Below are 13,570 nucleotides of genomic sequence, written 5' to 3'. Positions count from 1 at the left end.
CTTGATAGGTACCATGCTGAGAACCGCTGGGGGTGATGAAGTTGAGAGGTACATGGGGTGTCCCGCTGATGTACTCATGAGGAAAAGTCCCACTGGGGCCTTTGTATCGTCGACACACCACACGCTGGCAGACAAAATAAGCTCCCCCGATGATGAAGACGAGCAGGATGATGGCAATAACTGGGCCGATAGTGTTGGGCCCAGTGCTAGGGATGCCACTGGAGGGAGGTGACACATGCTCTGAACATGGACAAGAAAAAAAGAATACAGAGTGTAAGACAGGAAGTTTACCAGAGAATATACAGCCATGTTTCTGCAGTTTGAATATCTCAGTGTTTTTACCGCAGGCGAGCTCATCTGATCCATCAGGACAGTCGGAGTAATTGTCACACTGTTGTTTCTTTGTGATACATTGATTGTCACCACAGCGGAACTGGTTGGGAGGGCAGATAGCTGGAGTAGAAGAGGAAACGTAGCAAGATGTTTCAATGGCATTTTTTGTTTAAAAAAGACAATAAAACCAGAAGCTGTCGCATTTATGTACATTTTATACGCAACAGGAAGAAGAACGATGGAAAATTATATGCCAGTGATTGGAAATTTTCTTTGTTTAGACCGAGCATGGGGGGAACTGTTACTGAATGCAACACAAATATGAGGTAGACAAGATAGCAGAACACATACGTGGAACCTCTGCAAATACAGGGAGTGCAGAATTATTAGGCAAGTTGTATTTTTGAGGAATAATTTTATTATTGAAGAGGATGGTGATAAGAGGAGTAGACATGGCAGGTCAGTGCTGACAAATGAACTGAAAACCAACCATACAAGCCTTTGCACACTTCAGTGTAACGACACAGTGAGACATACAGTCTTAATCAGTAAGCAAAGAAAGTATGATCTGAAGGTCATTAAACCTGAATCACAGTAATACCAGACACTGTAAATATGCCTACTTCATTTAACATCTACAAACTCCAGTGTATTGGTGTCCTCTGGGCCATTGTACAGGGAGTGCAGAATTATTAGGCAAGTTGTATTTTTGAGGAATAATGTTATTATTGAACAACAACCATGTTCTCAATGAACCCAAAAAACTCATTAATATCAAAGCTGAATGTTTTGGAAGTAGTTTTTAGTTTGTTTTTAGTTTTAGCTATTTTAGGGGGATATCTGTGTGTGCAGGTGACTATTACTGTGCATAATTATTAGGCAACTTAACAAAAAACAAATATATACCCATTTCAATTATTTATTTTTACCAGTGAAACCAATATAACATCTCCACATTCACAAATATACATTTCTGACATTCAAAAACAAAACAAAAACAAATCAGCGACCAATATAGCCACCTTTCTTTGCAAGGACACTCAAAAGCCTGCCATCCATGGATTCTGTCAGTGTTTTGATCTGTTCACCATCAACATTGCGTGCAGCAGCAACCACAGCCTCCCAGACACTGTTCAGAGAGGTGTACTGTTTTCCCTCCTTGTAAACCTCACATTTGATGATGGACCACAGGTTCTCAATGGGGTTCAGATCAGGTGAACAAGGTGGCCATGTCATTAGTTTTTCTTCTTTTATACCCTTTCTTGCCAGCCACGCTGTGGAGTACTTGGACGCGTGTGATGGAGCATTGTCCTGCATGAAAATCATGTTTTTCTTGAAGGATGCAGACTTCTTCCTGTACCACTGCTTGAAGAAGGTGTCTTCCAGAAACTGGCAGTAGGACTGGGAGTTGAGCTTGACTCCATCCTCAACCCGAAAAGGCCCCACAAGCTCATCTTTGATGATACCAGCCCAAACCAGTACTCCACCTCCACCTTGCTGGCGTCTGAGTCGGACTGGAGCTCTCTGCCCTTTACCAGTCCAGCCACGGGCCCATCCATCTGGCCCATCAAGACTCACTCTCATTTCATCAGTCCATAAAACCTTAGAAAAACCAGTCTTGAGATATTTCTTGGCCCAGTCTTGACGTTTCAGCTTGTGTGTCTTGTTCAGTGGTGGTCGTCTTTCAGCCTTTCTTACCTTGGCCATGTCTCTGAGTATTGCACACCTTGTGCTTTTGGGCACTCCAGTGATGTTGCAGCTCTGAAATATGGCCAAACTGGTGGCAAGTGGCATCTTGGCAGCTGCACGCTTGACTTTTCTCAGTTCATGGGCAGTTATTTTGCGCCTTGGTTTTTCCACACGCTTCTTGCGACCCTGTTGACTATTTTGAATGAAACGCTTGATTGTTCGATGATCACGCTTCAGAAGCTTTGCAGTTTTGAGACTGCTGCATCCCTCTGCAAGATATCTCACTATTTTTGACTTTTCTGAGCCTGTCAAGTCCTTCTTTTGACCCATTTTGCCAAAGGAAAGGACGTTGCCTAATAATTATGCACACCTGATATAGGGTGTTGATGTCATTAGACCACACCCCTTCTCATTACAGAGATGCACATCACCTAATATGCTTAATTGGTAGTAGGCTTTCGAGCCTATACAGCTTGGAGTAAGACAACATGCATGAAGAGGATGATGTGGACAAAATACTCATTTGCCTAATAATTCTGCACTCCCTGTATTTCTGTTGCAAACAGGCAAATCCAGCCATAGCAGTGGAGAATCAACAAAAGAAGGGTGACGTTTCAAAAAGTAGGTGGGTTGGTTTTGTGACTAAGGAGACCCAGGGAAGATGCTCTTTATATATTCTATGAATGATCAGATCGATGAAAATAAACACTCCAAGACAGACACGAACAGTGTTGCTGACTTATTGTTTTTATCTATGCAACTGAAATTTTAAGCAGTTTAAAAAACCGCAGACATCTTTAAGCGGCAGTTGTGAGCCTGTATGAAAATGTGAAAAATGGCTGTTTGGTGCTGGCGCTACTCATTAGACCAAACACAACAATGCAAGACTACAAGGAGTCACTTTAGTAACTGGCTGTTTTTTTTGGTCAGGCTTCTGTGGCTGTAAATACAATAGTCTTCTATTCTCCCTGTAGTTTAATTTAAACACAATCTGCATTAAGAGGAGCCAATAATGCTCCAAGCAAGCACTTGGCAAGAGTGGTAAGGAAAAACTCTTAACAGGAAGAAACCTCCAGCTCAACCAGGCTCACACATGGAGAGCCAACTGATGTGAACAGTTGGGGGTGAGGTTAAAGAGAAGACAGCAGAGGGAGGTAAGGTCACAAGATCCAGCCCTAACTATATACTCTATCAAAAAGGACGTTTTTTATAAAACAGTTTTTGAAAAGCAGAAACTTTTTAGAAAGAAGTGCACTATTTGGTCAGTACAGTCCTATGGGTTCTTTAACATGATAACTATATACACTGATAGAGCTATAGAGGATGTAGAGAGGATGATTTTTAACCCCACGACAATTCTGGTCCTAATGAGGAAAAAATGACTTAGAAACTTCGTATAAAGAGTATTTATACATTTCACAACTGTAAGGGTTTATCTTACAATAGAAAGTGCTTCGAGGCAACTGTTGTTTTGATTTGGTGCTATAACTCATAGGTAAACTCAGGCTATTATTTGTTTAGTAGAAATATCAAGCACCCTAAAGAACACTGAAAGTAAAACCTAATTTATCAGTCACAAAACTTCCATGCATAATGCTGCAAACATCTGTGCCTGAGTTGAGCGTGTAAACCTACTTTCACAGTCCTGCTCATCAGAGTGATCAGCACAGTCCAATTCACCATTGCAGCGTCTTTGAGCATCAATGCAGCCTCCTTTGTCACATCGGAACTGGTATGTAGAACAGATGGGACAGTTGTCTTCATCACTGCCATCTTCACATTCTGGAAAGCCGTCGCAACGCCAGGCCATAGGAATGCAATCAATCTCCCCTGTGGAGCAGGTGAATTGCTCTGTTGAGCAGGTAGGCGGCTCTGAGAAAAAACAGAGAAGACAACATATAAGAAAGAGAATGAAGCAGAGAGACAAGTCACAATTATCTGTGGAAGGGAGAAGCACTGAACTTTAGATTAGACCCTTCAGACTAAGAGGGACAAAACTTAAACAACAGGAGTGAACATGCATGCAAATGTATATACAGTGTATGTACAGTGTGTCATTAGACATTTAAACATTCCTATAAAAAACCTCTGTCACTGTTAGAGTAATTACAACCAGCATTGCTTCCTCTCTGCTGCCTGTATTGATCTGTTGTGCAACAGTATAACTAAAACACAAAGAGTTCTTGAATTGGAGTTTTAGAAGAAAAAGCCTTGAATGTCCTTGTACTTCTGAAACTCAATCAGATATGCAGGTCGGACATGTCTGCTTCTCTGAATTCTCCACCCAGAAATGAAAAGGCACCTGAGTGCTGTTACTGTGTTGCTCACCTCCACAGTGCAGCAGGTCCTGCAGCAACACCAGGTGCATGGGACAGGAGCAGCGAGGTGTTCCATCACCCTTAGCAATGCAGATGTGAGAACAGCCCCCATTGTCACGAGAACATGGGTGGGACGCTGTAGAAAGAAAAACAGCCATTGATACAAAGGCCAAACCATAAAGCCACACTAATATAGCTAATAGTTCTGTGGGAAAGATCTGTACCAAACTCCTGTGGGTCGATCTCTTCCACAGCGTGGATGGAGGTAAGGTATGATATCCGTCCTTGTATGCGTGTGCGCCCATCTCCAGTAAGTTTGTCCACCCTTTCAATCATCTGCTGCTGACGGTCAATCCAGTACAGATGGTCACCCAGCACTGTCAGCCCCATAGGCTGGAGAATGTTTGAGTCCTGTAGGACAATGCGATTTGCTCCTGGGATAGATGCAATGATATAATAAGAACAAGAAAATAGTTTTTCCTGGTGATGATAATTGAGAGTTTGTAAAATCCAACAACCCTACGTTGTTTTTTCCTCACTTCTCTAAATAAAAATATTGATTAACGACAACTCATTGCCACCAAACTAAATGTGTCAGTGTCTCTGGTGGACAACCTCAGGGATGGGAACAGTAAGCTTGGAGTAATAACCACTTATGTGATATATTTGAGCAATGTAAATGAAGCCTATGCATAAGTTCAATGAGGAACATCTGTAATCATTCATCTGCCTGCTTTCCTGGGTGTTCATCTGCTTTTCTGTTGTAAACACAACTACCGCATTCCCACGCCGTCAATCACAATACTGACAACATTACTCTACTCGCCCGCCTTGTTTGAGCCAATGGCGCATGGTTTAAATCTGTGCTCTCCCTCATTCTCCCTTTCTGACTTTTCGTGCAGCCCACCGCCTCCCCATCTGCACCTCAGACACCTCAGCGCACTATCCAAGGCTCAGTCTTCATCTTCACCACCACCAGCGTCTACACTCCAGTGGGCCCTGTGCTAAATCTGATCATCACTGGGATTTTGTTTTGCCATGATGGGTCATCTGGGTCTAATTGCCAAATACATGAATTTCTCTATCTCAATAAATCATGTTCACTACTTCCAAATGATCTCTCCTTGTTTCATATTTGTTCATATTTCTATTTTATTTTCAATATTTACTGTGAGGCAATATTTGAGTCATATTCTGGCACTGTTCTTTGTTTTATCCAAATGTGTATGAAAACATTTCTTTCATATAAATTACTTCTTTTTATGGTGACTCACCTGTCAGGTCACTGCTCTCAATGCGTTTAAGGTCGGCATCAACCCAGAATAGTTTTCCCAGCTTATTGTCGAGTGCCAGAGCTACTGGTCTGATGAGACCAGTGGTGAACAAAGACTCCCTCTCTGTCCCATCCAAACTGGCACCTTCAATCTTAGCTGAGCGCTCCTGCACTGTGGTGAAATACATGTACCTGTAGAAGTGGACATGTGTCAGCAGGGTACAACTCAAGTTTATTAATAAAGCACCTTTGACGGACCTGAAGTCTCAAAGCACTATATAGCAAAATAAATAAAAAATAGGGATAATCACAATAAATTGTAATAAAAACAGTTAATACTGATATAAAAACAAGGTTAAACAGAATAAAATAGAATAAAAGAAAACTGATCATTTAAAACAGTTAAAATGAATTTAAGCAGTGTACAGAGGAAGCTAAATAAAGTTGGAGTTGGAAACTCGTCCAACTTCCAAAGTGCTAAAGACTGAAAGGCTCTATTCCCTCACTCTTCATTGTCATACGAGGAAAAGCCAATTGATTCTGAGCTTGCAACTGAAGACTGCGAGCAGCATTGTGTTGGAAGGAAATGTAAGAGTGGACTTAGTAAAAAGTGGCAGAATTCTGCCCATGGCATTTTGTATAGCCAGGAGGTGAGAAAGAGGTGATTTATCTAAGCTGGTAAACAGAACCGCGGAGTTACAAATGCAAGAGCAATTTTCTCCTGTTCAACCAAAAAACTACAGCTCTCAATTTAGAAAATCTCCTTAATTGGAAAAGGAGTATGCAACAAATGTCACATGCAAGTCAAAGCCCAAAGAGGAACCAAATATTATATTACATTATATAACCAAAATTATGACTGGTGGACTTTCCTTGGCTGATTTGTGAATGTAGTTCGGGAAGAACAATAATCATGGTCTCCTGGTCTTTTAAAAACGAGACTGAAAATGCCCCAAATCAGCAATTTGCACGATAAAACTCTGAATTGACTTTACAGAACTTTTTCTCAAAATTTGCTTATAAACAGCATGTTTGAAATAGCCTGCCAACAGAAATGGCATGAAAATGAGCATTTTTGAGTCACCATTTTCCTCTGTAACTGATGATTAAATGCAGAGAGGTGTACTGTCTAAGGGAAGCGTGTATAATGGAAATGGTCCTAGCATGGAAGCCTGTAGGACTCCATAATTAACGTGTGTGTTAAGAGGACTCTCATCTCTCAGGACTTTCATTCATTGTATTATGAAGCACTTTGTGATTTTCATCTGTGAAAAGCGCTACATAAATACATTTTACTTACTTACTTACTCCATTTACATGGTGGAGTCTCTTACATAGATATGATTAAAACCACTGAAGGACCGTTGACACCCACAGCATGCTCTACTCGCTGTAATAAATTATTATGGTCAACAGTACTGAACGCTGCCCCGAGGTTTATAGCAGGACAAGCACAGAGATGTACAGTGATGAGCTCTAAAACCTGACGGAAGCTCTTCAAATAAACTCTTTCTCTACAGATGATTAGTTAGCTCCTTCACAACCACTCTTTCAATCATTTATGAGATAAAAACAATATTGGAGATTAGCTTATAATTAGTTAAGATAACTGTCAAGTGATGGCTTTTAAGTAATGGTTTAACCTCTGCAAGCTAGAACCATCAATCTTTCCAACTGAGCTTAGTAGAGTCACTGTCACAAAAATGAGCTTACCCTTTCTCAGCATTGACCACAATGGCCCTTGGCTTGTCTGTGTCATCCTTGATGACCACGCCCACAGTGTGACCATCCATCCTCTTGACGTTGATGGTGTTGGTTGTCTCACAGGTCCAGTAGATGTTCCGACTATAGGCATCCAGGCTCAGGTCATGAAGCTGGTTGTCCACTGGTTGAGCAGTGCTGCTCACTATCATTGACGACTGAAAACAAACACAGTAAGGTCATAAGGTCAACATTTGACCTGTTCTGACATTCACTTTGAGTCACATGAAGCATGAAAATAATATAATAAAAAGGTCTTAATCATGATCCTATTCTAATTTCTAAGTCAATGTTTATTTATCCTTTTTTCCACAAAAACACCCAATGGTGTCAAATGCTGTGAGTATGTGTTTTAAGAGGGTGATGTGGATGTACCATGGCCCCATCATCTCTGGCTCTGCGTATATTCTGTCGCCCATCGAGCCAGTAAACCAGTCGTTCCACCGGGTCATAGCTGACAGCTCGAACATTTCTCATTACATGGATAGGAAGGATGATGTCGGGACTCTGCTCTCCTAAAACCATTCTGCTGATACTAGCCTTTTGACTGAAGAGCAGGAAACTTGAAGGAGCTGCAGACAGAGAAACAACAGAGAGGGGTGTGAGATTTACAGGGTGAACAAATGTAGAGAAAGGGTGTGCCTGGTGAAAAGACTCCATGTTCTCTCTGGCAAAAGAAAGCCGAAGTTTTCTCACACTCACGCACACACACACACACACACTAGAGGAGCTACACTCATGGGAAACAACTAAAGTATGTTGGCTTTCACAGTCTTTCTGTTGGCTGTTGAGAAAGAAGCGGCCGAGGTTTATCGTTTTACCTTCAGTCATTTCTGTTCCATTTGTCCTAACTGTAGACGCATAGTCGTATAACACCAGCAACTATTTTAATGATCATATTTTTCATTGACACTCTGTTCAAGCCACTAGCCTGCACTCTCTCTTACTTGTGTATATGTGTGATTCCCATCAGCTGTACTTACAGCTACAGTTTCGTCCATCTGGGTTCAAGGTGTAGTGGGAGGCACACCGGCACTGGGCACCAGCAGGAGTGGCCAGGCAGAGGTGGGCACAGTTGCCGTTGTTGTGTGTGCACTCATTAGTGCCATCCTGGCGAGAAGAGTGGAAGACCAGGATGTCTAGCATCAGCTCAAGCTGGCCCTGAGGAAACAGTGTGTTAAAGCTCAGCAGTTTCAGATGGAATATGAAAGGACCAACAACAAGTTAGCAGTGCCAAAAAACAAATACACTAGTTAAATGCACAACAGTAAAAATGAGATTATATTTCCTTATTAGGAATACAAAAAAATGTTATGGTCTTAAAATGAGCCGTGTCCAAGTATATGCAGGTCATTTGGAAAACAAAACCAAAACAACTGAGCACAAATTAGCAATCCAGTTGTTAAACATATGACTGAAACTTGGTATAATGTGGGAAAATATTTAAAAGAAATAGAAAGTATCTAGTGAGAAGATTTTAAAGTACAAACATGGAATAGAACAGAATAGAATATAATAGAACAGCTCTAAACATGAGGTTATTTGAGAAGGCTTGTGGATGTGGAAAGTGGACTGGCTTAGTTTGATGTAAACTGTGGCTTTGAATAAATGGGTCAGAGTGTTGTTTAGTTTCTTTTCATTCCAGTTGTTTGGTTCTTGTCTGTTTGTGTTGTCTTGGTTATATAATAAATTGTTATATTAGTGTAAAAAATGAACACATTGTTTATATAATTAAAGTGGTTTCATACCTGCAGCACCACAGTACGGTTGTATCCGCTGCGTTTGTCTGCACGTTCAATGCTACGCAGGTTAAAATCAGTCCAATAGATAAAATCGCGGTACTGTGTGAGACCAAAGGGATGAGGGAGGTCGTCTACTATGATCTCTCTCTGAAGGCCTGCAGAAGATATGACAACATTTTTACATCTACTCAAGAGTTCTTCAACTTTCCATTATGTCATGCTCCAAACATCAAACAGCGTCCACTATCTCTAAAGACTTGTTTACAAATAAGAATACTTTTTTAAACCACCATTCAGCCCAGCAGATAGCTCTGAATGTTAATTTGTTAAGTTTTATACTGGGTGTCTTTTCTGACTCAACCCCAAAGGGGGATTTGCATCTCTGGCTAGAATCACTGGAGACCTTGAATTGGGACAACACAGGAAAACTCATAAAGGCCCTAAAATCAATACTTTTTTCTTTTTGCTGTAAGAATTTCTTGTGTAAATTTACCAACCAGCCACTGGAATTCAGTGGCTGCCAACCAAAAAAAAATTGTCTAGAAAAAGCTAGTGATTAATCTTTTGCTTTTAAAATTACTAACACATAAACAATTGTAAAGTTGTGTCCAGCAGGCTCTAAAAATACAATTCTGAATATGAGGAGGAAAACAAATTGATGAGTTGACCCATTCAACAAGTACTGGAAAATATGGTCATTTTCTTAATTCCTGGTCACTCCACAGTTCTGCCACTTTCGCCTTCTGTCTTTGCAAGTTTTCTAGTGAAGCACTGCCAAGTGTTTAGGATGAAACCCACACAGGCACAGTGCAAACATGCAAACTACACATAAAAAGGCCTTAGGTAACACTGATATTTAAACAAGGCATTTTCTTGGCAACTGTGCTACTTTGCTAGTTTCCCCCTGGTCTGCCCCACCTTCAACAGTTTCTTTTGTTGTACTCGTGTTCCTACTAGATCGTCTATCTAACTTTATGGACTGGTTTTTGGACTTTGCTTGCCACATTGCTGCTACAGTGTATTTTTGCTGACTATTGAAAGTTTAAGTCCTCTTTCCCGTGAATCATTACCATGGTAAGTTCTTGGTGTGTGTTTTCAAACCTTGCATGTTGGTGCTTTCAATCATGCATGTGTCTAGGTCAGTCCAGTAGAGACGATGGTCTACATAGTCAATGGTCAGTCCATTGGCACGGCCCACTTTATCCACCAAGGTTGTGATGGTGCTGCCATCCATGTAGGCTCTGGCTATGCGTGGCCGACCTCCCCACTCTGTCCAGTACATGTAGCTGCAGACAGAAAGAACTGTTATGCCTTGTGATACACATGACCAATGTAATCACATCTGAACGTAAAAGGATATAAAAAGTTTTGGTGGTTTTATTAAAATCTGTTTCTTTTTGTTTTTTGGGTACATTATTTATCTAACTGGCTAATCTAATCCAAACAGGGAACACGCTTCCACTTTAAGAAGACAACTTTGTTTTTCCTGTTATCAATATTTGATCATGGAATGACATCAGCTGGCTCCAGGCAAGTGTGTTGAAAGGTCTGGCCCATGACAGCATGAAGACATCACCAAGTGTGTAGCAACTTGGCATGCTGACACACGTACTTAACAATCAAACAGAAAGACTCACACAGGCACATCAGTATGTTTTGGGGTGATCTGCATACAATGTAATAATGCAAGGTTTGTTAATGAACAGGTTTAACAGCACCATCCCTCACAAACTGAAGGTAACTGAGGAGAAGGCAGTGGGATGCAAATGTTGTTTTATTTGACTGTCCATTTGTTTGATGACATACATTCGTCTCACACACATATTCATTAATAAAATGTAGAAAATCAAGTGACAGACTTTTCTGCAGATTGTATAGATAGATAGATAGGCCACAGGCACCTGGTAAGGCCCCTGTACTATGAGATAGTGGAGGAATTTTTATATCCACAGCAGTGAACTGGGCCAATATATCAGGTATTTTTAAAACTGTATGGTCTTACCCATTGGCTGGGTCCAGTGCTAGTGATCGTGGGTTGTCCAATGATCGAGGATTGTCAAGATCCTTACAGACCAGAACCTGTCGATACTGGCCATCCAACCGGGCCACTTCAATGCGGTTAGTGCCTGTATCTGCCCAGTAAATGTTGTGACCCATCCAGTCAACTGCCATGCCTTCTGGGTAGTCCAGCCCAAACTCTATAATGTGTTCTACAGAGCTGCCATTCATGTAGGCTCTGCTGATTGTCTGGCAGGAAAACGAGCGGAGAGCAAAGTAAGAGATAGACAACAGGAAAGAAAAAGAGCAAATTCTCCTTTAACTGATAGAAGTGAAGAATTCCCAGTTTCTCTTAATCTGATGCAAAAAAAACCCTAACACATCAGGACATTTCTGTTGCAAAACATACCTTTGCCTGTATGTCTGTCCAATATATTCTTCTTTCATAGACGTAAACATCAAGAGCAGAGGCCTCTTTAACTCCTGTCACAGGAATGACCACATCATTGCTGTTGGTACCTAAAGAAATACTCCTGATGTTGTCCCTGAGGAGAAAACAACACAAAAGAATCCCTAAAATTCCCGTGCAAGTTACATTCTCACCTTCAAGGCTGATGGTGAAACAAGCCCGAGGTCAAAGTCAAGTCCAAGGTGACAAAAGTTAAAAATCAAACAACGAAAGAATGAAACAAAATAAAACTTCAAACTTATGTCCTACTGTTGTTCAAGGTGCACTACAACAGTATGAAACTCCTATTTCTCAGGTTTGTGACATTTGTGACATTTACAAAAACACGAGATAATAAAATGCGAGAGTATAAATGTGGGGTGCATTTAGACAATTATAGAACCTGGTAAGGACCAGATGATTTTTTTATTGTGTCCTGATACATAAAAAATTAGTACTCAGTATTGTGTTCACCGTCTCTAATGGCAAGTAGTTGTGGAAGGAGCGCTCACATCAGGCCACCAAACAGTCCACTACCATTTGATACAGTGAAACGTCCTCCCCACTGATGCATGCATGTTGTGATAGCTGCTCTAGCCTCACTGTGTTAGAGCCATTTGTTAATACTAAAACTATAAAAAGTAAGAGGTTACAGTTGGACAGTGCTTAACAGCGTAGGAAAAGATGAAGGAAATTTGATGGCTGCAATACAGCAAATCTTCAGAACCCCCCAGCAAAAAAACCTTATGACACTTCAGGGGAAAAAAGAAAAAAATCAGCTGAATTTGTTTGAAACCAAATACTGTAGCATGAGGTCTGCACAGACTGCCAAGAAGTAGCCACTTTAGTCCTCCTTCAGATGGCGCATTCAGGCACACTACTGAGTGTGGTTCACCCTCATTTTGAAAGCACTCGCATTCCAAGACACAGTGAAGTTAGACGTATAAAAACAGAACAAAACAGATCTGAAGCATTAAAATAAACTGCATCCATTGTGTAGACAGCTGGATTGATTTAAACTGACGTGTATCTCTTCCTTCAAATACAGAAAAGAATGAAAAATGCAGCTGTTATAAGCTTGTATAATCAGAATTACTGACACAGATTGACACACAGCAAAGTCAAAGCACCTACTAGACTAAATCATGTCTGAGATAGCAGACACTTTCTCAGGACTGAAGCCTAAACCCAAACTGAAGTACTACAGTCAGGTAAGGAGAATGCTAATCCCCTATGCCATTCATGTTTGTGAGCTTTTCCTGGTTTTTTTGTCATTTGTTTTTGACATAATAATAACAGAATGACTGTAATATGCACCAGTTACAGATAACAAGAGCAGCAGGGCATTTCATGCTATTGATTGAAAGGCGGACAGACCTATTAGTGAAGAGCAGGAAGGCTTCGGGCACCACACAGGTCTGGAGGTCTGAGAGGAGCTCCATCCCCATTGGACAGGCACAGCTGACAGCCTGCTGACGCCAGAAACACAGATGGCTACATCCACCATTATCACCAGCACATCCATTTGTACCTAAAAGAAAAAAACGTTTTTTTATATGCCATTTGATTTTTTTTTTTTTCTAAGTTCTGCTTTGTTGCTGCATGTACAGAACTCAGAGGAAAATAAGCTTACTCACCAAAGGTCTCTGTCACTTTAGTTGCCTTCAGCCCCATTAAATCTGGCAGCTGATCGATAATGATCTCTCGTACAGCTGTGGTTTTGTGGACCCTCTCAATGCTCCGTCTCTGCCAGTCAGTCCAGTAGATATAATCCCCCAATAGAGTAAAACCAAAGATATGAGGCAGCTTGTCCTCTAGTAGAGTCTGTCTGTTACTACCATCCACACTGATCACCTGAAACAGAAACAGAAATGATGATCGGAAAAAAGCGCAGATTAAAAGCTCAGTTTCTTTAATCCATCATTACAGTTGTCATCATCCTAACCTATAGTTAGTTTTTATAGATTAAAGGTGAAAATATAGTTTATGTCCATGTTTTAACTAAATG

At 40.9% G+C, this 13,570-nt stretch overlaps 1 protein-coding gene across 1 annotated transcript in view; it reads right to left on the bottom strand.

The window, feature by feature from the left end:
* Window positions 1-13,570, bottom strand: part of lrp5 (low density lipoprotein receptor-related protein 5) — a 51,891-nt gene that overhangs the window by 3,323 nt on the left and 34,998 nt on the right. Inside the window, exons 12-26 of the mRNA XM_040026677.1 lie at window positions 13,200-13,416; window positions 12,940-13,093; window positions 11,524-11,659; window positions 11,119-11,363; window positions 10,218-10,402; window positions 9,123-9,271; window positions 8,358-8,535; window positions 7,750-7,946; window positions 7,327-7,532; window positions 5,615-5,805; window positions 4,565-4,774; window positions 4,351-4,476; window positions 3,658-3,894; window positions 343-453; window positions 1-240 (exon numbers count right to left, since the gene is read on the bottom strand). Coding sequence (XP_039882611.1) covers window positions 1-240; window positions 343-453; window positions 3,658-3,894; window positions 4,351-4,476; window positions 4,565-4,774; window positions 5,615-5,805; window positions 7,327-7,532; window positions 7,750-7,946; window positions 8,358-8,535; window positions 9,123-9,271; window positions 10,218-10,402; window positions 11,119-11,363; window positions 11,524-11,659; window positions 12,940-13,093; window positions 13,200-13,416 — 2,782 coding nt within the window. The remainder of the gene's footprint in view (window positions 241-342; window positions 454-3,657; window positions 3,895-4,350; window positions 4,477-4,564; window positions 4,775-5,614; window positions 5,806-7,326; window positions 7,533-7,749; window positions 7,947-8,357; window positions 8,536-9,122; window positions 9,272-10,217; window positions 10,403-11,118; window positions 11,364-11,523; window positions 11,660-12,939; window positions 13,094-13,199; window positions 13,417-13,570) is intronic.

The sequence above is a fragment of the Simochromis diagramma genome, unplaced genomic scaffold (assembly GCF_900408965.1).
Source record: "Simochromis diagramma unplaced genomic scaffold, fSimDia1.1 OVJJ01000293.1, whole genome shotgun sequence".
NCBI classification, from domain to species: domain Eukaryota; kingdom Metazoa; phylum Chordata; class Actinopteri; order Cichliformes; family Cichlidae; genus Simochromis; species Simochromis diagramma.
The sequence above is the reverse complement of the archived record's forward strand: the minus strand, read 5'-3'. Positions and strand labels throughout refer to the sequence as shown.